Here is a 26,433-nt window from a genome sequence, read left to right as displayed (position 1 = left end):
TTCAGAGCCAACCAAAACAGTATAAAGCAATTGCCAATTTTTCTTAATACTGATCATGAGTGTATAGAAGAATATATCCCAAACATTCACATTAGTTAAAAGTGAATGAGTAGGCTTGTGGATATTTTCATTATCTTCGTGCTTACTGTGTTTTCTGATTTTCCTATCAGAACAGATATTGCCTTGGCTGTATAGAAAAACAATACTGAGTTTTAAATGTAACAACAAGGAAGTTTATCATAGGCAATTGTACCAAGTTGGAGATGCAAAGGAATCAAAAGGGAGGAAGAAGGCAGGAGACACTGAGCAGATGAAAAACTCAACTACAGGGAAGAGGAAGCTCTATTCAGGAGCCTGGGTGGCTCGGTTGGTTGAGCGTCCAACTTTGGCTCAGGTCATGATCTCATAGTTCATGGGTTCAAGCCCTGAAGCCCTGAGGCTGCTTCAGATTCTGTGTCTCCCTCTCTCTGCCCCTCCCCTACTCGTGCTCTATTTCTCTGTATCAAAAATGAATAAATGTTAAAAAATTCTTTTAGGGGCGCCTGGGTGGCGCAGTCGGTTGAGCGAACGACTTCGGCTCAGGTCACGATCTCGCGGTCCGTGAGTTCCAGCCCCGTGTCAGGCTCTGTGCTGACAGCTCAGAGCCTGGAGCCTGTTTCCGATTCTGTGTCTCCCTCTCTCTGCCCCTCCCCCGTTCATGCTCTGTCTCTCTCTGTCCCAAAAATAAATAAACGTTGAAAAAAAATTAAAAAAAAAATTCTTTTAAAAATTAAAAAAAAATTTTAATTATGAAAAAAAAAGAGGAAAATCAATTAAATATGGTTGGTCTGACTGCAAAGGCATAGATGATCTCCCTGCCAAGGGAAGTGTTTGGACAGGTGGTATAATCATTGTCCTGAAGTGATGAAGGGAAGCAAAGAGGAAGAGAAAGGAATGGTTATAGAGAGAATTAGGTCTATGGGAAGGCTGGGACTACGGACATGAACTCAAGCCACCTGCTGGAACTGTATCATGTAATCCAATCTGTAGCACTTTTGCAACAAAGCAGAAAGTACCCTAAAGCACAAAAGAGAAAAAATACTTAGGTGGTCCTCAGCAAGAGAAACTAATCATCTATGTTTGATGGACTGGCTATCTATCCTTTGTTTGGGTTCCTGTTTGTTAAATACTTGGCAAAACACAACGTAATAAGGACATTCACTGGAGAACTCAACACCATCCAGGGAAAGACTGAAACCAATTTGCCTCCTTTTTACTATATCAAACACATACTAATTGAGCCCTTTCCTCTTTGCCTTCTCCTCCCCTCTATCTCTACTTTTGTTTTTTGGTTTTTTACCTCCTACAAGGTAGCACAAGAACACAGTATATATCAAAGACCTGAGCCGGCTGATTTGCAAAGCTGAAAAGAACTAAAACAGCAAGAAATGGGAGTGCTAGGCGCTGGGTATGAGGAGTTAGAATCGTCCTTGTCCAATCACAGAACTCCTTTATCTCTGCTCTTCAAAGACTAAGTGTAGCAACCAGCTATGCACTCTCAAAACCTCAGAGGTCTACAAAGTCAGACATTCATTTTCTAAACTCAGCTTTTAACAGGCATTCAAAGGAAATCTACCAAGAAATGTCCACATGATTCAATGATTTTTGAAAAAATTCTGTGCAAATTAAATTTCTGGAACAAATGTCAACAACAAAGAGTAATAAGAGAACTTCATAAAAAAAAAAAAATTTATTGCATTCTTTACCTCGTCCTGATCCAACATCTGTTGCTTTAGCTTTTCAGCCAGCTGGCTCTGCTGGTTAATTTCATCATCCTGAAACGAAACATCATGTTTAATGTTTTGGGGTTAGTTATGTCATTTTTGATATCCTGGCTTCCCGACGACAGTCAGATAGCAGGACGCCAGCTGTAGGCTTGCTAATCAGATGAAGGGAATGGTGTGATTCTTCCCCCATAGATGAGAGATTGACTCTGAGGTCCTGATTTGGTTAAAGTACCTCCTTTCTCCGCCTTTCTCAGCAGATGAAACATCTCGGTACTCTGGGATATATAATATCCTACACATTCAACTCAATTCCTGCTCATCCAGAAATCAGAGATCCAGGGTTTGGGAATCAGAAAGGACTTTGAAGCTATCCCTCCCAATTCAAAGATACTAAGAAAAAATAAGGGAGTGAATTTCTAACCATCTGCACTGTAATATATTCACGTTCCAAATCTCGTCAAACACATCAATGACCAGGAATGCTGCCACGCGATCGGTAGGAGAGACCAGTATTTCCACTTCAAATCTCTTACTTACAGACACTGGAAAAACATTCACTAGAGAATTAATCTTCAGCATGAGCAGATCTCCCCCTTGATTAGAAGTTCATTTTCTTACCACTTGAAAAAAACAAAAACACTGAAGGAAGTGGGGGATGCAGAAAGTTAATGCTTACTTTCCCGCCTGTCACTGAAGTGGGAAATGATCTGCCCACGGACAAATCTGCTTCCCTCACTCTCATTTTCTGCCACTAGGTGCTGCTACCACAAAAGCCAGAGCTGTCCGCCTCTCACTGCCCAGCGCAAACGTCTCTGCCTCTCCCAGACACCAGCCAGCCAGTGTGGGCAGAGCAGCGGGCAGACAACATTTAACAGCAGGAAGCTCGGTCTTCACTACAAAGATTTTCATGAATTCAGATGCAAATGTGAAGCCTAGCCTGTGAAGAGCAACTTGGCTTCCCAAGTGCGCCTCCCGTAAACACAGGAGGAAATCCTATTGGATAACACTTCCAGGGTCTAAACCCCAAGCAGAGTCAGATTCGGTATTATGGGGTCGCTCTTTGTGCCAGGTGTGGCCCAGGCGTTCTCACAGCAGCCCATGAAAACCTGCACTGAGCCTTCCGCCTTTTCCGGGGGTGAGGTGAGAGGGGTGAACTCAAGGGCCTGGCGCGCAGGACCTCAGTTTTCCACAGGATATTCTCTAGGCTGTTTGGTCGTGTCTATGCTTCCATTTAAATCAGATTGACTCAGCATCACGACGAATGCTTTCCGCAGAGCAAGAAAATTCTAAAATCAGTATTACAGGATCTGTATCTCGTCTTCCTTTGTGTAGAACATCTTTTGGTCTTATTTCCCTGTTTGGGGAGACCCTGTTTCTACTGAACTTTTTACATCAATGTTTCTTTAATGGTTCAACAAAATACTCAAGACTCTCCTCCCCAAATTCGGTTTCTGGCAGGAGAATTAGGGAAATTACACCAGAGTGAAACTGCCAGAAAATGGTACTTGCACAACTAGGAGACTATTCTGTAGGGCATATTTTCTCTTCTACTTTATAAACTTAAGAGTGTCAGTTACCAGGAACAACTTTGTGTTTATGTTCCTTGGCACATAAATATTAAACAACTTAACATAAAAGACTCCAGGAGTTTAACATCAGGGAGCTGCCATCCCTTCCCCTGGGACACATAAGCAATGGCTACAAGCGATATAAATCACAAGAGAAGCAGAACGGTGGAGCCAGCCCTTTGTTCTCACACTGTGTTCATTTCAAAGCCTGAAGACGCAGCCTTCCTCCCCGACAGGTGACAAGCCAGGTGCAGTGATTTCTGAGGTACAGTAAGAAACCCAGGGCCACTAGGCCGTCTGGGAAGGATGTGAAGAACAGGATTACATTATAAGGACATGAATCACTTGTACCAGAGATATTTCCAAAACTACACTTAGCGCTTTGTTAAGGCAACTTCTCCAAGGAATTGATCTTTAAATTTTTTTTTTCAAAACTTTCAGAATACAATGTGCCGTGCAGTCCACAGCTACACATTCAAGTGCACTTCTTAGAACGTGCTCAGTCTGATGCTGACTATTAAGAGCTAGTCCATACGCAACAGATTTCAAAGCACTTTTCAGAAAATATTCTTGTTCCTGGATTTTCTTACATGTGAAATGGTGACTTGTCAGCCCATCACTGGCCACCTTTAATTATAAAAATGTTTTTGTTGCTATGGTACTCAGTGAAATGAGGTTCAACTTCTATTTCTACTTGCACTGAACTCCTCTCACACATTTCCACTAGAGCATGAGGATGGCAGGAGACGAGGAATAAAGGAGACAGTGCCAACACCAACTTGCTCATCTTCTAAGTCTGCTCATAACTCATCTCTGCACCCCCCACCTCTGAAACCACATAAGGTGGGATTCTCCCTCAAGCAAACAGAACCCAGAAGAGAAAGAAACTATTTATTGAGCAACTGTGACACACTAGAAACTTTTAATTCCCACTGCAACTTTTTTGGGGTGTTAACAGATATGAGCCCGTGTTGAAGATGAGAAAGAAAACTTCAGCTGGGTAGGCTGTTCATCGGCCCAAGTCTCAGCATTATTAAGACACAGGTCTGACTCAAAAGTGTATGCTTTTTCATCACACAGCACTGCCTTGGACAGTACCTGTCCTTAGACCCTTGGAGAGACAGCACAGAGGGGTTGAGGGGGCAGCTGGGAGGAGACCATGTAGCCTTTCTCCCACCACATTCTAAACCCTAAATGATTAGGGTTGACAAGTCCCTCGTTTAAAGGGCTAAGACCGAACAGGATGACCACAGGACTCGGAGCCAGAAGATACACAAATGTGAACTTGGGGGGAGTCACATAACCACCCTGGGCTAGCTTCTCATCTGGATCCAGATGCTTTCAGCTCTACCACTCAATAATCTATGAAGATGCCATGTTCCAACGTATGTGTTCTCCAAAGTATCAAACCACCTATCTCATCAGAAGCATGAAATACCTTCTAGAACTTTTAAGAGGAGGACAAATAACAATGATGGCTAATAAAGACATAATGAGGCAGACCACGGGTAGTCACTAAGGTCAAACCACCAGCTTTGGTGCCCTCTAGGGCTAAGGAGCTCAGTGCTCTCTCCGATCTCAGCAACCCCCTATGAGGGACCACAAATGCTAACCTCAAAATGTGTGTGTTTGAGGGTCTTCAAAGCATACGCCATCGGAAAATAATACAACAGGAAGTGTTCTGGGCTGGTCATCAGGGGGCAGAAACTCCAGGGTCAGCTCTGCCAGCTACCAACCAAAAAGCCCCAAGGCATGGCATTTTCCTCACTTGGACCCAGTCCTCATCACTACATTTCAGGAGCTGCATTTAAGACTCTAAAGTCTCTCTCAGATCAATGAAATTTGCTCATGCTACCAAGGTGAATGATCCCTATTCCAACCATGACAGGAGTCTATTCATAGAGAACAGAGTAGAGAATCAGGTCATCATCCCTCATTCAAAATTCTCTGGGGATTACTAAAATGAACCCATCAATTCTAAAATGAAAAAAAAAATCACAGTATGTTAAAACAATAGCATTTCTCTGGAGAAATCAAGAAATTGCATACATTGTTAACTTACTATTGATCTCCTTTTTCTCTGACTTTGAGGTTTTGCATAATAATATCTGGTTAGAAATGGAAGGATAACAGTGTGTCAAGCACCTAAAGGGCAATTAGCCCAGCTCTCTTGGGTGTGAATGTCTCATTAAATAGGTTACCAAAAAGGTACGGTCCCCCCAGTTTAACTCTGTCGTCACAATGTGAATTCCCAGGGTCACAGATAAGCAGAACTAGCTTCACATTCTGCTTGTAAAGGTGATACAGATACAGACGGAGCCTCACTCAGAATAGACAGGCTGGTAAGATTAATGGCAATGTTAACATAACAAAGCTGTTTCAGACAAACCAGAGGTGTCCCCAAACACTCTGAGCTGCACCACAACAGAAAAGATTAAATTGGACTAAAAATACCAGCAACCTTGATGAAGTGAACTGAAAGGATTTAGAATATTCCAAGGGCAATATGCCAAGATCACGTGAAACATCAATTTAATTTCCTATGCCTCTGGGATCCCTAACCCGACCTTCACTGGGGATTAATGGTGCACAGCATTCTCCAAGGTCTCTTCTCCTCTGTTCCATCTTGTGCATTTACATGACTACTTGAGTCCCAGAGTGTACCATAAAATTGGACATCCCTAACCAGCGTGTTCAAACAACTTCGTTCAAGAGTATGCCCCTGAAAACAGATTTACCAGTAAAGGAAACATGTCAGACCACACACCGCGACCATTGGTTCCTCACCCAGGGCCTTAGAGCTGCATGATGAAAGTACACATTTCGCTTGAGGAGCCACCACCCTGCCCCTATAGCTGGCACTACTGTTGGAGTTTCAAGAGGTGAGGCAGAGGCCCAGAGAAGAATAGAAGGGACAATGAAACAAAGATCATGCACGCTTACACCACCCCCACTCTCCTGCAGTGATTAGCCCCGGTATAATGTCCAGAAGTGAAGACTCTGTCTATCTAGACTAACTCTCTAGTCTTCCAATCAAACTTCCATAAAAGCTTCCATTCCACATGAACTAGGTTCCCTGAGTCTGCCCAATCAAGAGCTAGGGTAGATACTAGGAAGACAGGCATAAACATCAGTCCAGAGCCCTAAATCAGCACCCCCACAGGGCTTGAAGCTGCTTCTGGCTAATCAGTCTAGAACCCGCCACCTCTCATCTTTGTACCAGAGTGAGGACCATAATCTTCAGCTACAGACCTTATCATCCAGTTGTCTGTAGAGACTGGAGATCTCCTCGTCGTACTTCTCTTTCTCCTCTGCAGAGATGCCAGCAACAACAGGAGCAATATTGTCTATGATGGGGGTGTTATCGCAGGGCTCCAAGGTCTTCTGGTCTTTAGCACTGATCTGTTCATCCTCAGGCACAGCTTCTCCTGCAAAGCACAACGAGAGGAGTTGGGGATTGAAGAAATTCAGCATGCAACCCTACAGGAAGAATTCCAAAAATAGTCACTCCCGTGAAAAGACGTGGAGGACACAATAAAGAGCTGTTGTAGAGAGTCATAGCTTGTGTTCTTTCTATTTGACAGGAAAGGTTGTAGTTAATTGGCCAAACTAGTCTAAGGAAGAGGAGGACTATATAATACTCCCTCTTGTGATGCATCACTTAAGCACACTGGCTCCATCAACTAATCCAGCTTACAATGACATCCACAACTTTTTGCATACACTTTCCTTTTGTTGGGGAATATTCTGGGGCTTTACTAGACTCATATTCTATGGAGTGGTTGATTCACAGGGAAACAGGCCTCTGAGGTATCCTAATTACCAATTAATTAGGTTACCGTTTCATTAAGAGAAACAGCCAAATCAAGGAACAAATTCACCACTATTGACAAGAACACTGCAGGGCCATAATCCTCTGAATCTGAGAGTCCCTGAATCTGAAGGAGAAAACCAGGGTAGCCCTGGACCCAGGAGCTCTGACTGACATAGCATAAACACACATCCTACTACCATCCTCTCCCCTAGGAGGTCAGAATTAATTGGCTCATCTGGAGAGTTCAAATAGAATAATTTCTTATGATGTCAAGTAGACCCAAGAAAAAAAGAAGCAGCCAATCCAGAATATTGTGCAGAGACCCTGCCTACCACTTCTAAGTTTGCAAAGTAGCACACAGCCCTTCTCGATCTACAGAATGGCCTTTTGTTGAGGCCTTTGGAGGCAGCATTACCAAATCTGACAACTCAAATTGAGGGAAAAAGTGAAGTTCTCCAGCTGGTCAGTGGCCACCCCATTGAGAAAATCACCTTGCAAAGACAGGCCGCAGAAAAAGGATTCTATGAAAACCATGTGGCCCAACTGAGTCTTTCAAACATCTTTTTGGAAAGCAAAGCAAAACCAAACATACTTTTCCATCACAGTGTTTACCATCAACTTCACACTCAGTTTGCTACAATCACTGAGTGTCTGCAGTGTTCCAAGCCTCACCCAGTTCTCAGCCCATAAAATGCATTTGGTGGAAAGTCCCCAGGAAAACTGCCCTAGGACAGAAATAATTTCTCCCAGAAAATTAAAAATAATAATAATAATAATAAAAGACAGAACTGGATCCCCTAATCGATGGCTTCATGAACAGTATGCATCATGCGTCAGGAAAGCCACCTGAACACTGCACACATTTACCTCAACATAAACAAAACGCTTTGTGATGGCTTAGCTTTGCTGCTTCAGGCTCCATTATCTCCCTTGATAATTACAAAATGGTAGGAAGACTTTCCTGTCAAAAAAAATTAGCATCCAATGATTTCACCAGTCCCATTTGAAGCAAAACCTGGAATAAACAATTCCTTTGCTGAATAGAAACTGAGCCAACCCTTTTTCCTTCTAAAGCTCAACTAGACTGTACTGTACCTGTGCCTTTTTCTAAAATTATTGACCTGAAACAAAACCAGAATATCAGAGTAGCCTTTGAACTGAACCTGAACCAAATCAATATTTCATTCAGTTCCAATTCCTGGTTTAAAACATCCATCAACGACCTCAGTGCGCAGACTGGACCTCATCCAATTAAAGGATCTATATTCTCTACAGCCTGCTAAATCCACAGGCTGTCAAAGCAGTACCATATTCTAGTTCCTAAGGACTTTTTTGTTTTGTTTTACTTAAATATATCTTTGTCTAACCATAGATTATATACACAAAAACTCTAAAGCCCTCCTTCACCCCTACCTCCCAATTCTATTCCTTCTCCAGAGAAATTTACCACCAACACTTTGGTAAATCCTTCTCCTACTTGGGTTATGACCGTATCTCAAATTTTTCAGCTCTACCTTCTGAACTTTGTCAACAGGGCATTCCAGTATGGCATAAGTTTAATCTTCCAGCTTAAGCATGATGAAGGTGAATTTCTTAACTGTCCTAGACCGGAAATCAGCCAGAATATGATCCTATTATCCTACGCCAACTTGCCCCAAGACAGACGCAAGATACAAACACATCTGGAAGAGACATAGTCCCTGTGTTCTTTGGTTCCACATGGCCGAGAGCCAGTGCCACTATGAGGCTGGGGTGTGCTAAGGAGCCGCCCAGGGCATATTTTGATCCATCTGAGTGGGTAGGAGCCAGGAATGAACCCCTATAACCTAGCGGCAAGTGACCCTAAAGCAATCACAGCATCACTAAGTACCAGAGGGGTCCAAGAATAGAGCAGTTCAGCAAACAACCAACGCTGCTACGAGGCACCCTGAAAGTAATCAACAAACCTCATTAACATCTCCAGTGCTGTGCTGGGACGCTGAGCCACACTGCACCTTTTAACTGATCTAATTAATCACCAGCCCATCTCCTGCTTAACCTCTTCATCTGCTTTTTGTAAAGGAGAAAAAATAATAATAATGCCTTTGACACGGCATTGTTCTAAAGATTTAATTAAAATAGTATATGTGAAAAAACGCTGAAGGTATTATGGTTTAAAGTCCATCTCTTATCTCCTCCTCTCCCTAACGAGTTGTCAACTCTCCAGGCTTTGCAGATAAATTATTTTTACTTATTCTGAGATTACTGTTCCTGAGGTCTTCACAATACCTTTGTGGCTATAGCTCAGTTCCAAAAATAAAACACAATGTAGCTACAAAAGTCCCTTTCAGGTTTATTTTTATTATTACTAAAACAATATTTGAAACCTATAGCAGACTTTCTGGTTTGTCTTGAACAATTCTCTGAATCAAAGCATCAACATATCCCCCACAAAGCTACATCTAAACAAGGCGCTCTTCCCAGTTTATATTCCAAAGGTCAGGCAGTCAGGATTATTTTTTGCAGCAGCCGTTCAGGCCGAGAAGAACAAAGCAGCAACACGCAGGAACAAAAGCAGCAGGCATCTGTGGGAGAGCACAGCTCCTGCCTGGAGAGGAACCAAGAGCTGGTTTTCCCAAACACTGCTACCCTTCAAAGGACCGAGAAAATGACTTCCAGAAGTGTCCCTGGTAACTACACTGTCCAGCTCACAAACACGTCTGGGGGTTGTAAATTCCCAACACTACGCGAGACCTGACACTAGGCAATCTGTCTCCATGGCAATCTCACCACGTTAATCGAGAATATTCCCTGCACTGCAGTGGACTGAGTCTCTGGAGAAGCCCCCACGAGGTGATTACGGAACAACTGATTGTAACAAGGCAGACAGCTGCAAACAAACCCTGGAGGAAAAAAAAAATGTCCTGAAATCTGGTGGTGAGAGACCGGAAAAGGACCACCAAATGAAGATGAGCATCTATTTTTATTTTTATTCCCTTTTTCGCATTAAAAGCAAATTTCTCTTAGTTCATCCCCTGAGGCTTTGTACCTGCTGTCTATAGGGAAAGAGCTTATAATATTGTAAAGCATCGGACTTTTTACAACGAAAACTCCCCCCACTTCCATTAGAATCCTTTCCCTTCTTTAAATAAGCATTCTGGCATTTCCTATTGTCAGATGTAATTACCTGTAAGGACTAAAAAGATTTGTGTGTACACAGGGGCATTCGCTTAGAGCACACCTACAAGGTTTGCAGAGCATTTTAATTATAAAATGAAACCCCCCGAGGGCATAAATCGCATTCCTACAAAAAAGCAAAAATCCATCAATTGCAATAAACAAGAATGACAGACTGATCAAAAATACTCGTTAGGGCTATTAGTTAAAAATTCTAAAACAGGCTTTTTAGTGTTTTGTTTTTTTCAAAAAAAAAAAGAAGAAAACCATTAGACTGCCAGTAATTCATTAAAATTTCACACATGAAATAGCAACGAGCTAGTTATCCTTTTCATAAATTGAGTCCCTAAAGCCTCTGGAGAACATAGAAAGGTAATTGCATTCTCTCTGCAACTCCAGGGGCAGAGATTTGCTGGTCACTCACAGCTTCCGTCAGAAACCACAGCAGATCTGGCAAAGGAGGTGCTCTCTTTTAGTACCAATTAAAGAGGCCCAGTGGCAGACCTAATGGTAGGTAATTTCTATATCAAAGAAACTAAAAGGAAATCTTTAAGTTGCCAGATGGGTAAGAGCAGCTGGCTACAAGATGTCATTATATAAATGTGTGGTTTAAAAAAAAAAAAAAAAAAGTCATTCCTTTATGGGATTATTTTGCACACAAATAGCATCTCTCACCCTAGTTCCTAAAAATATTGTAAGCAGCTTAAGACATTCTCTAATCCCTTCTAGAGTAATTTTATAATAAACTGGTCACACAGGACTCTAGAATCTCTTTACATTCCTGACCTCTTGACTAGCCCACACCATTCTCTTAGCGGGCAGTATTTCTACTCTCAAAAGAAGGAAGAGAGCCTAACAGATGGGATCTCTCAAATGAACCGCTAACCTTTGCTACGGTCAGGAGTCCAGGGCGGGGGGGGGGGGGGGGGGGGGGGGTGGACAGCATCTTCGACATCTCTACTGCTAAAAGAGCAAACTGTATCCCAGCTACGGAGGCCACGCAGTCCCACAAAGCCCCAGATCAGACTCCACGTTACAGATTTAGCCAGTTAGGAAACCAAGCCTGCTGGCCTGGCAGGTTTTAAATTTGGAAAACAAATCTGTTCTGGAGATTGCCGATTTTTCCACGCCTTCCCAGGCTGTGATGAAATAATTTCTTTGCATGACTTCAGCAGATGGGGTAAATCTACATCCATTCTGTTACTTAATATTATATTTAATCATTCAAGAGACACGGCAGAGGTGTCCTACTCTCTGTCGGGTCATTTCCCTGCACCCTCGACACCTGGATTTTCAGGGCCTCCTTTTCTGGCTTAAGCCCTTGTAAAATGTGACCGGTTTTTAAAGGGCAAGATTGAAAGAAGTATCAGAAAAGAAGGCATGTGTAAAGACTGACCCCGCAGCAATGGGGGGATCTGTGCGTGGAACTGTGCGCCCATCCCCCTTCCGAGGGTCACAGCCCTGGGCTTTCAGCCCTCTCTTCCCATCCTCCCCATTAAGAATCTTCTGGATAGACTGGAAGATGGCTGCAGGGTGAACTGGGAGCCATAATTCACTCTGAATCCAACTCTCTAAGTCTATCCCCATTTATAGGGTTGTTCAAGTCTTTTCCATGCATATGATGAACAAACAACAGAACTGGAAAAAAACAATCCTGCTTCTGGCAACTGCCCACTCTCTCTATCTGTCCTTAAGCAAGTAGGCTGAACAAAATTCCTGAGGCTGACGCTGCCAGCAGAACTTCCAGATTCAAAGGACTGTCAGTCGATTTCAGCCCACAAGATGTCACTAGCAGATCGTAGCGGACAGGTGTTTTCCAGTCACTGAACGCCCATTCTCATTTCAGAACCGCAACTTCCTTGTGAAGAATTGCATCTTCCAGTGCAGGCAGGTTTGCTCAGAAGACACAGGCCTGAGAAGCAGAGGGCCCTGGCCTTCCTCAACCAAAGCACACCACCCCCCACAGTATCCCCCTTCTCTCTCCCAGGGCGTCTGGGTCTCAACCATATAATTCGAGGAAGGGGGAAAATACTCAAGAGGGGAGTCATGCCAGGTGTGACCCCTTAAGAGCTCTGTTGCCTGAGTCTCTGGAGTAGCCCCAGCTTTGCCAGGTGAGCCTGGTTCCTCGGCTGTTCTTTGGTTCTGGGAGTCACCCACAGACTTCTAATGCTTTCCTGTTTTGTTTAAGCTAAGCAGGGTCATTCCTGTCCCTTGCAACCCAAAGAGCCTGGCACTGTGAGGAATGGAGTGGCTCTCCTTATGCCTTCTTTGTAAAAACAGGGCATGGCCTCCCCTTTGGCCAGCACCCGCATGCCCTGAGCCACCTGGCCTTAATGCCAATGGCAGAAATTAATTAAGGCTGGGTGTAGTTACACACATTAGGAATCCCAGGCCATCTTCTGAGAATCAACGTTCTACTCTGTCCAGAGGAGGAAACTGCTAGGCTCTCATTCTAAAGTAGCCCATTAAGCTACAAGGAGCTGAACACTGAAAACTTGTACTGGTGAGGGTCTGGGGGAGAACTTGCCTATAGGCAAGTAACAGGATCGTATTTCACAACTTCGAAGGACTTCAGCGGGAAATGCTCTCTCCTGTGGTAGGGTCCCATTCCAGCCAACTGTAGCAACTTCTTCACTCTACATGGTTTGCCATCGAGACAATCGTGTTATTTTACCTTTCCTACTCCTTTGTAGTCCTCCCTCATTCTGTAGAACAGCAAAGAAGGAAAAGCGGAGGCGTGGGTACACACGCACCATTTTTCTCTGCTATATTCCCTCTCTCCTGCTCTCCCACAGCTGGAGTAGAGCAGCCAAACTTTTCAAATTATAAACACACCATGCAAGGATGGAAAGCTCTTTCCCAGCGGAGAATGCATACAATGGACAATGCTGCTTTAATGCGTTCAGCCCACAAGTGGCTGACTCCTAGAGTTTGGAGCCAATGTGTGTGTCAAATTTCAAAAGAAAGTTGGAAATATCCTGCCACTTGGATTTTAGTGGGGGGGCGTCACCTCTGCTCTCCTTCTTCACCTCTCAAAATCCCAGCTCTCCAGTTGGCACAAACCAGTCATGCTCTCAGGACTAGGAGGAATTAGGTCTGGTGCACGGGACACTGCTGAGAAGCTTCCAGTCCCTTCTTTCCTGGGGTGACATTTGTCACACTCCTCTGGCCCAAACACAAATCACTAGGGCTATGTGCAGGCTCCATAGACAACAGAGAGACAATGAACTCAGCACTCAACTGCCCTACATTCAGATCCCTGCTCTGTCAGTGACTGAGTCACCTTGGGCACATCTTCTGGCCCATCAAAACCTCAAGGGCTGCCTGAGGATTACACGGCCAGCCTAGGAACATCACAAAAAGCCAGGGCCGTTTTGTCGTATATGTGACATGGAGTTAATCCTTGAGATAATCCTTCAACTCACAGCTGGTCAAAGGACAGCTCCACGATGCCTCTATCTGCCTCCATCCTGCCTGAAATCTGTATCACTGAAGGTGGATCTCTACACTTGAAAACTTCTGCTTTCAGAAAAATTACCTTTAAAATGCACATGTGCAGAGGTTAGCTTGCGAGAACAGGAGAGCTCTGCAGATCCCGCCTCTCCATCACATTCATTCAGTGATTACATGGCAGTGGTGGAGGGGGGGTCCCTCTCAAGACTTTCTCCCTCTCCTCTTCCCTGCCCTCTCTCTATAGGGGACCTCACCCCTACCTATGCCTGCAGGCACTTCCTAAAGCTCAACTCTCACATTTCTTTCCTTAGCTCAGCCAGAGTCTCTGAGCTCTAGACCTCTGGACTTAACTTATTTGACATTTTCACTTGGATTATGCCACAGGTACCACAAACTCCCTTCCTCATCTCCCTGGTCTCCAGTCTGGTTCTTCTCTGGTGTTTCTTGTTTAGATGAATGGTTCCACCCTCCATCTAACTCGGCAAGCCAGAAAACTTGGCACTCTGCCTTCCCATGGCCAGCTCCTCCCCAAGATCTCCTAATTTCACCTCCTAAATACCTCTCTCATCCAGCCATGCCTCTCCCTTTCCATCTCCACATCTCTCAGTTCAACTACGCAGCCTCATCCTTGGAAGACCATCCTTGTTCCTGGCCCTCCTCCCACCCTCTCTACTCAATTCTCCAGCACAACCAATGGAGCTTTGAAAATGCAGATCTTATCATAGGATCTTCAGTTTAATATCCTCGAAGGGCTTCTCACTGCTTCCCACATAATGACCAAAATCCTGAGCAAAGACTATTCAGCCCTGCAGAAGACAGGCCTGCCTACCTCTCCCGTCCAGCTCGGGGCAGTAGTGCCTCACCCTGGCACGCCACACTGGCCTTCCTGCTGCCTCCCCACTTCAGGGAGCCCCTCAGGGATGTTGTAAATGCGGCTCCCTCCACCCTGACCCCCACTTCTGCCTTGGCGCTCCTAACTGCTCTGTTTCTCTCAGATCTTATTCCCTAGGTCGCTTACCGAGGGAAACCTGCACTGACTCCCAAGTCAAGATCTGGGCCCCTGTTATAATACCTTTTAGTACCTTATGCTTTCTTTTAGGTATGCAGCATAGACATGTTTATTGATTGTGGCTGAAGTCTGCCTTCCCCATCAGACTCTAAGCTCTGTAAGGGCGCAGACCATGACTGAGGGCTCACCCTTTCCACTCCAGCACTGGATTAAACACGTTTATGTGATACGTTTATGGAAGTCTATCATGTGCCAGAAATCATACATGAGTTTTCCCCAATTATATACTTAAGGACTTATATAGGATCTCACCCTGCAGGCCACGGAAAACAGTGTATTTCTAGGTAGATCTGCAAGGTGGGTGGAGCAGGGCAACAATTAAAATGATGCCAAGTGAAAAGTCCAAAAGCAAGGTGAGAGTGCCCAGGCAACAAGGGGAGTTAGGCAAACTGGGTGGGAGACCGCCCCCAGAGGACAGAACTGGTTGAGGGATCGAGAACTGCAGGGTGAGAGCCTGGCAGGTGCCAAGAGGGGGCAGAAAAAAAACAAGGCGAGCTGTCCACTCCACAGTGTTCCAAGGCCAGTCTCCCTCTCTTTACCAAAAGGCTTTACTGAGTGTTCCAGTTGCCCAGCAGAGAACTGACCCGAGAGGATCCCAGAAATAGAACAAAACCTCATACAGCCGCTCCCTGCCTTGCCAACCATCCCTCCTCTCTCTCCTACTCCTGCCAAACTGCAAGGAAGCATGCACCGGCCCCAGGTGCTGAATTATTCAATTATTCTAGCAGCTTTCAAAACACGTGTGCAGCTAGAAAATCTCCCAAAAAGCATCGTGTTATTTAGGCTACTAGGTCACTTCTTGAACCTCTCTTGGATCCTGGTTTGCCTCACAATTGTTTTTCAATCAAATAGTAGGTCATTGACACCCCACCTTCCTAGCAAAACACAGTGGCAAACACGGACTCACAAGACGGTCTGCCACTAACTGTGTAGTTACAGTCACCAACTGGCGGGTCCCATCCCGATCCTGCATAGCGGCTCCTACGCTCACCCAAGAGACTGAAGTCGGCTGCAGCACCTCAGATACGTAGTGGACACAGCAGCAAAGAATCTGAATCTCCAGCTATCCACTGTGCCCTGACACACACACACACACACACACACACACACACACACACACACACCCCAACCTGCCTATTTCAGTTAAAAATAAAAATAAATTAAAAAATAGAAAGACTTCTACCTTCTAACTTCATCACAATGCTAAAATTTCTGAAATAATCTGCCCGCACTTGGATCTGGAAACCCCTCTTCAACGCCTCACCCACAACCCACCCACCCAGTGCATGTCAGCTCTCTGAGATATTTTCTTCGAGTAGAACAAACCAAAGAGAATGCTTTTTGGGGAAAAAGAAAAAAAGCTAGTCACGAAACAAGCCTGTAAGACTCCATTTTAGCACAGAGCTTCTTCAAGAGCCCTCTATTTCTGTCTCTGAAGAAGCAGAGCATGATCAGTTGGGCCCAGAAAAAAAAATGCAAATATTTGCCAGAGGGGACTTTTAACCCCAAATCAATTATAAAACTCACATAGGAGAGAAGGACATTTTTCATTTAATCAAAAGCAATCTGAGCCACAACGTCTCGGGCACTGCCCTCTAAACCTCAAACATGGCTACAGGAGGGAAGCACAATGATCAGATAGGGGAGCATCTCATTGAAAATAGATTAAGGCAACTTTGCAAATAGTCGCTTGCCCACAGTAAGCATGCATGTGAGCCGAGGGACGGGGTCGGGTGGGGAGCTACGCCAGGCAATGAGAAAACGTCACTCATTCCACAGGTTGTTGCAAGGCAGGACCAAGTTCCACCCTCATCCCGTCCTTCCCAAGTGTCCCAGGAGGCCAGCTGTCCTAGGAAAAGGAAAACACACATCCGTGACTCTTCCTCTCCGTTCTTCCTTACCGTTTCTCCATCTGTTTAGCTCCATCTCCAGATGCTGGATAACATTCTTGAGAGTCTTGTTTTTCTCTTTCTCTTTTTCATATTTCTTCTTCCATTCTTCCGCTGTCAGTTCCAGGTTCACGGAGACTGTGTTCTTGATGGTCTTAGCCCTGAGGTCAAAAGCATAAGGGAAAAAATTCTGAGTGTAGCTATTATCATTAACTAAATCATGAATACAATTAAGCCTCAAATGCTTTCACATTAGAAGGCTGTGACTGGGGTAGCAGAAGGGGTCCTGGGACCTATCACCCTCCTAACTGCCCCGAAGGTTCCAAACTCACCATTTCCTTTTCTCCTTTACCTCCTGCCAGCCTAAATCCCATGGACTTTCATTTGAATTGTCTCCCAGGGCCATCACTCTCTGTTATATGTTCTCAGCCCTGACTTATGGTGATAGTCTTTCTCAAGCATTCAGCAGTCTCCTCTGCCAGGTCCGTCTTCTTATGTAAGAGTTTCCTTTCTATCCTAACATTTACTAACATTTATGAAACACTGGGGTTTGTCAAGACAATGGAGACAAAGTCTGTGGCCTCGTAGGGCATACAGTTTCTCACGTCAACGATACACAGACTGAAATAGTGCAATCAGATGTTTCTCTTACATTTGGTACCTACAATCAACTTCGCTGTGTTGAACACATGCCAACACGTGTTTCCCGGGACAGGTGGGTCACTTAGCCACTTTTGGCCAGCGAGGTAAAACCAAGGCTCCCCGCTGAGCACAGGCCCCTGTCACAAGAGTGACATAAGAGTGGAGGGCCCCTGTTCTCAGTCCATCCCATTGTTCAGGGAAAGTCAGAAGTTGATAATTTTATTTGTATCTCCTAGTTTAAGACAATTTTGAAAAATAATGTGTGAGGCAAATAAATATGTCTAAGGGCCACCATCTGTTCATCTCTAGTATGAGACATGCAGTGAATTTCTAGGGCATATGACTGGGGAATGTGACCCCACACTGGATGTCTGGACAGTTACTCAAGGGAAACTTGATGAGAGCAAAGTCAGGACAGCTCTGGCTGATACTAAAAACGACACGATTCACCCAGCTTTGTACAGAAATGAACACACAAGCAGATGTGTCCGACTGAAATGTAAATTGACCACAGCAGGATCCCGCTTACTCTTTACTTCTTAAGAAGGCAAAAACTTCATTTAAAAATGTGATATTCTGTTTTATTTGCTATTCACTTTCCCAGTTTAAACTCCCACAAGTTCTTGTACTGTCATACTTGCCAGCATTATCTGATGTGTGATTCAGGTTAATTACTGTTGTCATGAAATGCCATTTTGGACATGATTTCTAATTCAGTGAAAGAAATTCACCAGCCCGTACCAGGGCTACAGATGTCACTCCAAAAATTAATTCCTAAAGCAGACAACTAAATAACCCAACTGTCAAAAGAGGAGTTAAATGATTTCAGCGTAAGACTCCGCTTAAGAATTAGTAAAGTTCTCCCTCGTTCATTGCAGCTTGAGGCTGCTGTCCCCAGAAGTGCTTCAACTCTAATTTTTCACATAGCGGCAATTTTATTACTAGTGTCAGTCTATGCCAGCTTGACACTCTCACCTCACCTTCTAACATCCCAGCCGGCAGTGTGGATGCTTCTCTGTGCAAACATGGACACTGCAGCGTGCATTATCAACTCAGTAAGTCAAAAAGTGAAAAATGACCTATGGCTAAAATGCTTGTGGGCATTTAAGGGTACACTTTGAGGCTACCGGTCTCACTTTTTAAATCATAAAGAGTCTCTTGATGATTTGCAGCGATACCAGAAAGAGAAGGAGAGAGCCTTCCTGCTATACTCAGGCAAGTTTAGCCAGAAGTACACTGTTGTGAGCAGACCCAGCAAGGTTATCACTGGCGTAACTAATCCTCATTCTCAAAATTCCTTTAAGCTGTCCAGAAAATTCTTCGTCTTCCACTTTCATACTAATCAAGGTACTGGCAGGAAACAGATGGCCCGTTCTATTGCATAATTTGGGAATTTGCCAAAGGTATGAGAAGGGTGTTGGGAAGTAACAATGAACAATGTGTGCCCCAAACCAGTGGTGGGGAACCATCACCACCGAGGCAGGGAACTCTAAGAAGGTGGTTGGCCACTGGCATCTGTAACAGCCTTTAATCTGAGGACACAGCCGACCCAAAGTGACCCTGCAGGGGAAGAGCCAAAAAACCAATACCCTGACCTCACTTTCTTCTCTTCTGATAACCTGCCCATGTTTTTTCCCGTTGGCAGAACCCAATGTGAAGCCAGAGGCAAAGACAGCCCATTGCAGTTGTCCAAACAGGTCGCTGTCCCAAGGCCCAGAGCAGGGCACAAATGGTACAGAAATGACCCACAGGAGCATTGGGAAGATATAAATCCGAGCTCTCATTTGGAACTCTTAACAATGGTGGGAAACCCTGTCTCATGCGACTGCCCTAGACTTCATTTCATTCCAAACGGAACAGTGGCATCCCAAATGCCTTTCCATCCACTAAAGCTAGAATTTGAAGAAATCAGCCAACATTGACTGGATAAGATGCCAATTCTTCCCAGAATTGTTCTATAGCTTTTAAATAATCTCAAATAAAATCCCAGGAGGCTTGCATATGTGTTTAGAAATCAACAACCTGATTCTAAGATTTACAAAGAAATGCAAAAAAGCTAAGAATAGCAAAGACAATTTTGAAAAATGAAGTTAAAGAGTAGAATATCAGCACTTATTATACAGCCACAGTAATTAACAGAGACTGAATAGTCCAGAAACTTTAGAAAAGAAACAGAATGGATCATCCAGAGACAGATACTAGCCTACAAGGTCATCTGATTTACAACAAGGTGCCCATATGGCACAAAGGGAAAGGATGGTCCTTTCAGTACATGGTGCTGGAGGAAGGGGGTGTGTGTGACCTTTATCCACTCCCCCAATACCATATAAAAAGTCTATTCCAGATAAATCATACACATAAATGTGAAAGGTAAAATAATAAAGCCTCTAGAAGAAAACAGGAGAATATCTTTAAGACCTGTGGCAGGTAAAGATTTCTCAATAGGACATAAAAGTAGTTTGACTTAATTAAAATTTAAAAACTCCCCTTCATTAAAAGTCACCATCCGAAGACTTAAAACATAAGCTACAAAGTGGGAGATGATATATGCAATACATATATCTGATAAAAGACTTAACCCAAATAACCCCTATAAATCAATAATAAAAAAGCAGACAACTAGTATAAAAACTGGGCAAAGATTTGAAAAGGCACTTCATAAAAGAAGTGTCAATAAATATTCTCAAAAAGGACACCTAACATGGTTAGCCATCAGGGAAATGTAAAATAAAATAATAAGATAACTTCTCACGCCCAACAGAATGGCTAGAAATTTTTAACTGATAATACCAAGTGTTGGTGAGAATGTACAGAGACTATAACACTCAGGTGCTACTAGAGGGAGTATAAATTATTCCAGGCATCTTGGAAAAGTCTTTGTACTATCTGCTAATGCTGAATATCTCATATCTATGAGTTAGCAATTCTACTCCTAGATACATAACCAACAGAAATGAGGACAAATATTTACCTAATGACATGACAAACAATGTCATAGTAACTTCACTTATAATATAAATGAAAACAGTCTAAATATCCATCAACAGTAGAATGGATACAATATATGCTATATTCATGCAATGAAATACAATACAACTAGGAAAAATGAAACTACTACTATATTTAACAATGTAGTGAATTTCAAAGCTATAATGTTATATAAAAGAAGCCAGACACAAAACAGTAGTGTATGTCATTATTTATACAAAGTTCAAAGACAGGCACTAGTAATTGATGTTGACAGAAGTCAGGATGACACCCTTGACAGCTGGGTATTAACCAGAAGGGTATAAGAGAAAGGCTTCTAGGATACTGGGTAATTATTCTATGTGTACATATATTTGTAAAACTTTATTGAGTTGCATACTTGAATTTATGCATTCTATTGTATGTATGTTACAGTCAACAAAAAAAAAAGTTAAAAATAAAGTGACATAGAAAGAAATCAAGTCAGATATAATTATTTCTAGATCATGGAATAAACTAGAGTCGCTAAGAGGGATACCTGAATCTCTGTGCCTGGAATTATTTCTTTCAAACAGAACAAACATTCTATCTAAGATGTTGAAACCAACCTCACAAAATGGAATAAAGAGTGTCTCAGTCTCTCAGTCCCATGAGAGAACCAGAGTAAAAAGACAATGAACACTTTTACTCTTTACCACGAACTTCAGGAAAATTTACAGACTAGAGGAGCCTAATCATTAGGTCCTATCTAATTTGGCCGTTCACAATTCCCTTTCCCCTGTGTGGATGTTTAGCTCATTGCCAGCAGGGTGGGTTGGATAGTGGTCTACTGGTTTTTTGCCTTGTCCACTTTAGAACACATGCAAGTGTCTTCCAACTTTCTCATTCTTTGCTCTTTATTTTGGTTTTCCATATACTTGCGAGCTATAATCACACTAAACATTATATCTGGACTCTGTTCAAATATAGTGAATCAACATGGATCCTGAGCACTCAAGGACTGTGTTATAGACACAAGTCAGGGACTTGTGAGTACATACACATGTGCATTTACTCTTCAACCTGGTTTCTGAAAGAATTTCAAATAGCTTACAAGGAAACAAAATCAACAGGACAGCGGACAGTGAGAAACGCTCTTAAGGCAGGTTTTACGATTTTGCCTAGCTAAAGCTACGTAGCAATAGTGGTACCACCCAGCCCCACAGTTCTGGGAGTTTATCTCCGTGATATAGGAAAACAAGCCAGTAATCTGCAGGAGACTTACTCTAGCGAAGAATATACCGCTTGTTTATCATCCTTATAGGTCAATCTCACAGTAACAACATTTGGTGAATCCCGATGTGATCTGATCACTCACAAAGGAGCAGAGAAGTATCTTGAGTTTTCATTTCCAAAGACCTTCAAGGTCTTTCCACCAGAGCCCCCAAAGTGTATACAGAAATGAAAGCCTATTCCACAAGTTATATCCATAGCAGACACCGAGCAAAATCCTAACCAAAGGCTACTTAGGGGGACACCTTAATTAACCTCAGATATATATCCCAAAAGCAAAACCCATTCAGCACAAATGAGCCAAATCTTGAGGGTGCAGTTATCAGGTATCTGTTTAGCAGTCTTTCTTTGTTTTTGCTTGCTTTGGAGAGTCAAGCACTACTTAAATAATACATAATCCAGACTTGCCCCAGATATAATACTTCCTTTCCCCACAGGAAGGGAACAGGATCCAGTTTTTAAAAGCTCTTAATGCTAATGAATGTTAGCCACCTTTGAAGAAAGCAGACCAAGCACAGCAAAGAGCAGAGGCCACAGCACGTCTTCCACCTAGATGCCCAAAGGGAGACAGTCAGATAAGGATTCTTTTAGACATACTCCCCTGAGGAGCGGAAGGAAGACCCTGCCCCCGTGTCCTTGAGCATTCTGTTTCCTGCCCAGCACCTCCAGGTCCCTCTGTCACTGAATTTGCAGCTTACATGTTCAGAAGCACACATCCAGGCATCTAGGACTGCCGACCATGTCCATCTCTACCCTCTCAGTTAACCCCATGGGTGAAAAAACTCTCTAGGCATTCTCACAATTTGGCCCTGAATCAAGCCCTTGTTGAAGAGGAGAGTCATAGAGCTACTTGGTTTGCATCACTCTGCCTGATAAATCCCATCCCTACCCAATTCCTCAATAACTGCCTATACTTGTACTTTCTGGCCATAGTCAGTTCTGAATGATATACACACTACATATCACTGGAATTTCTTCTCATTACTTTGGCCCCTCTGGAAGAGCCAGAAAGATGTTTGTTCTTGGCATCTTCCTACCTCTTGGTTTCAGCATTTTCCTTCCCTCTCCAGGTGTTTAGGATCGTACTGACATTTGAAAAAGGAGCTCCATACAACCACACACCTTCAATGCACAGATTATCTCTGTAATGTGTGGGGTGGAAGGAGGTAGCCCAGCATCCTTCCCTATCAGTAAGGGTTCTCCAGAGAGACAGAACCAATGGCACAGATATAGGTACATAAATGATGAATAGATATCCATCCATGTATATATCCATCCATATACATATATATGTATATACACACACACACACACACACACACACACACATATATATATATATATATACCCACCCATATATATATATACACACACACATATATATCCATATATACATATATATATATACATCCATATATATACACATACATATATCCATCTCTATATCCATTCATATATATATATATATCATCCATACATACATATATCCATATATATATATGTATACATATATATATATATATATATATATATATATATATATATATACACCCATATATATATATATCTCCATATGGATATAGTATACATATATAGTATATATGTATAAGATATACCTTAGATTTCTGTATTTATTACATGATTGCAGAGACTGGAAAGTCCTGGACAGGCTGGCAGGGTTGAAACTCAGAGAAGGATTGATGGTGCAGTCTTGAGGCAGAATTTCTTCTTTGAGAAACCTCAGTTTTTGCTCTTAAGGCCTCCAACTGATGAGGCCCACCCATATTATGGATAGTAATGTGCTTTACTTCAAGTCAACTGATGGTAGATGTTAACCACATCTACAAAATACCTTCATAGCAACACCTAGATTAGTGTTTGGTTAAATAATTGAGGACTACAGCCTAGCCATGCTGACACATAAAATCATCACACCTTCTATTGTGCTCAGAGTCCTAGTTCCCTCATGAAACACCTAACCTTCTTCTGAAAACATGACAGATGCAAAGCACCTTGTCATTTCCTGGTGAGGCCATTACCTTGCTCCTGAGTGGGGGGTATAGGGAAGGAAAAATTAAAAGCTCCAAATTTTGTGTCTTTTGAAAAGCTCCAGTCTCCCGAGAAACACTGAGGAATTAGTGATTTGGATAAGGATTTGGCATCTGGTTAAACTTCTGTCACCCAGAGTATACCTCCCTCCAAAAATCAGCCTTATTGGTGTTCTAGCAACAGACATGCCAACTGGGAGTGATCTGAGTCTTTTTCCATTTTATGTTAACAGCATAGCCAAGGGTCTCCCTTCACCAAAGTGTCCACTCTTACCCTTGCAGATAATTTGTTATCATGCTCTAGTGACATGAGTTTAGCATGTACAGCACTCAGGACCAATGCAGCTGTCACGAAACTGGGCAAGAGGTGGCACAATTTGAAAAAAAAAAAAAGTACACAGTATAAAAAGAAGAAATTACTTTCCCTAAATTATCAACTTTCCTTCCACATTCAACATACGAATAAAGCCTTTGAATTATTCATGCTACATCAATCAAAAGTCTTAGTGCCAAAGATGTGCTGATTCAGGCTTTCTCCAAACTGATTGGCCTGCCCCTTGGAGGCTTTACTACCCCAAATCAAGGTACGTTAAATAGGCTTCCGAGATAATTGGGTGATTCAAGTTCATACTTCTAAAACTGACAACAATCCTTTTCGAATGGTGCAATGAAAGTTCTTTGGAAGAGTAATTAAAGGCTAAAAAATAAAATGCTGGAAGCTAAAAGAAAAAAAAAATCAATGAAAGTGCTCTAATTTGAGTATCTTTTCTCCCTTAAAAGCCGGAAGTGTTCTGCTTTCCCACAGTCCAGCTTTTTGACTCTGGGCTGCCTGGAAATTCAAGTGTTCCCTCTCAAATAGATTAAAAGCTCTCTGAGAACACAGAAAATGGCTTCTGCTTCTTTTCTAGCACAATGCTGGACACGCAGAGACTAACGGGCACAGGCCTGACCAAATAGAAGAGGCAGCATTCACCACCAAAACCAAGAAACAGAAAATGTGCATTTTTTCCCTTTTAATTCCAGTACCCAATCGAGAATCCTAAAGAGCGCTGACTTGGTAGGCTGCCCTCAGGCATTTGTAGACTCTATCATGTTTCTACTGCTTCAAAGGACATACTATTGTTTTATTCAGGGCATCAATACGATAAAATCGCCTGGCAACAAATATGGAGTTTCTTCATGTCCTTGAAAGAACCACATAGGAATAATGAAGGAACCTTGTACAGCCCCAAGGTTTGACCACCCCTGCAACAGGAGTATAATGAACGCTCGTTACACTGAATTTGAGATGTGCCCAGCAGTCTTTTCTGAGTTCAAAGTGCTTAATCTCATTAGCTATCAGATACCATGTCTAATCCGATGTTCAGACTCGTGTCTGCTGTGTAATTGGGTTCAATGCGTATATTTAACAATAAAGCAGGTATTGGCCCCATAGAGAACTTAGATGTCCTTGAAGAATCCATTAACTCAGGGATCGAGGGAGAGGAACAAAAGCTCACACCTTTCTAATTATAGGCTGGGAAACAAACCAGATGTAAATCTAACCAAACTTCGGGACATAACGGTGTCATAGTTCAGCACCTGTCCTGATGTTCTAAGGAATCCTACACAATAAGCATTTGATTCATCCGTTCATTCATTCAATAAGCATTTACTTAATGACACTCTATTGTGTACTAGTTGTGCTGGCTGCTTGTTGGGACAACTGACGCTGATGATAAACCCAGTCCCTGCCCTCATGGAGCCCAGTGTCCATATGACTCTCATAAAAGATGGCAGACCAACCTATTCCAGTTGAAAAGATAACTGACACTTTATTTTTATTTCCTGGAGTCCCAAATTAGCATCAGTATTTCTTTAGTCTTTCATTCCAGAAACTTAATTCTAACTCTACCTCACTCAGTCTAGCCTCTTCTATCCCCAGCTGTCCCATATATTCCGTTTCATTCAGGGCAGCCCCATCCATTTTTTTGACTTTCCCAGACTGAACACCTTTGAAGTTGGAGGAAAACAAAAACCTACAATCACTGAACACCTATTACATGCCAGCCGCCCTTGTGCTAGGTAAAAACTGAAGCAACTCATTAATCCTCCCAACAATTCTCAGAGGAAGGCGTTATAACATTTCTCCCTACAGACGAAGACAGAGTCTCAGAGAGAAGTAAACAAGAGAGAGGACTGTATCAGCAGCAGAACTTGGCTTCAAAACGGAGTTACTGACCCAGAAGCCTGTGCTCACTGAGGTTCCTGATCAAGCAGCCTGCATATAAGAGGCCGTGGGTCAAGGGGAGCTTGGGTGGCTCAGTCAGTTAACGTCCAGCTTCGGCTCAGGTCACGATCTTGTGGTTTATGAGTTCGAGCCCCAGCTATCAGCTGATAGCTCAGAGCCTGGAGCGTGCTTCAGATTCTGCGTCTCCCTCTCTCTCTGGCCCTTCCCCACTTGTGTTCTGTCTCTGTCTCTCTCAAAAATAAATAAACGTTAAAAAAATTTTTTAAAAGAGGCTGTGGGTCAAACACTACAGTCCCCATCCTATGTCATCCAGTCATTTAGTGGCTATGTGGACTCAGGCACAGCACCTAACAGCTTTGAGTCTAAGCCTCAAAGTCATCCTTTGTACACAGGTGAGGTCAGGCCCACCTGATAGATCTGCCACACAGATTTGACACTCCTGGCACATGCCGAGCCCTAAAAAAACTGCCAGCAATAATGACGATGCTGACAATTGCCTCATGAAAATCAGAAGAAAGGATAATCGTTTGGACTTATACCAAGACTCTTCCTATAGACA

At 43.1% G+C, this 26,433-nt stretch overlaps 1 protein-coding gene across 1 annotated transcript in view; it reads right to left on the bottom strand.

Moving 5' to 3' along the window:
• Positions 1 to 26,433, bottom strand: part of KIF5C (kinesin family member 5C) — a 166,014-nt gene that overhangs the window by 55,585 nt on the left and 83,996 nt on the right. Inside the window, exons 11-13 of the mRNA XM_011285287.4 lie at positions 16,728 to 16,876; positions 6,587 to 6,762; positions 1,746 to 1,814 (exon numbers count right to left, since the gene is read on the bottom strand). Coding sequence (XP_011283589.2) covers positions 1,746 to 1,814; positions 6,587 to 6,762; positions 16,728 to 16,876 — 394 coding nt within the window. The remainder of the gene's footprint in view (positions 1 to 1,745; positions 1,815 to 6,586; positions 6,763 to 16,727; positions 16,877 to 26,433) is intronic.

The sequence above is a fragment of the Felis catus genome, chromosome C1, assembly GCF_018350175.1.
Source record: "Felis catus isolate Fca126 chromosome C1, F.catus_Fca126_mat1.0, whole genome shotgun sequence".
NCBI lineage: Eukaryota > Metazoa > Chordata > Mammalia > Carnivora > Felidae > Felis > Felis catus.
Note: the sequence above shows the minus strand (reverse complement) of the source record. Positions and strands in the feature narration are given on the sequence as shown.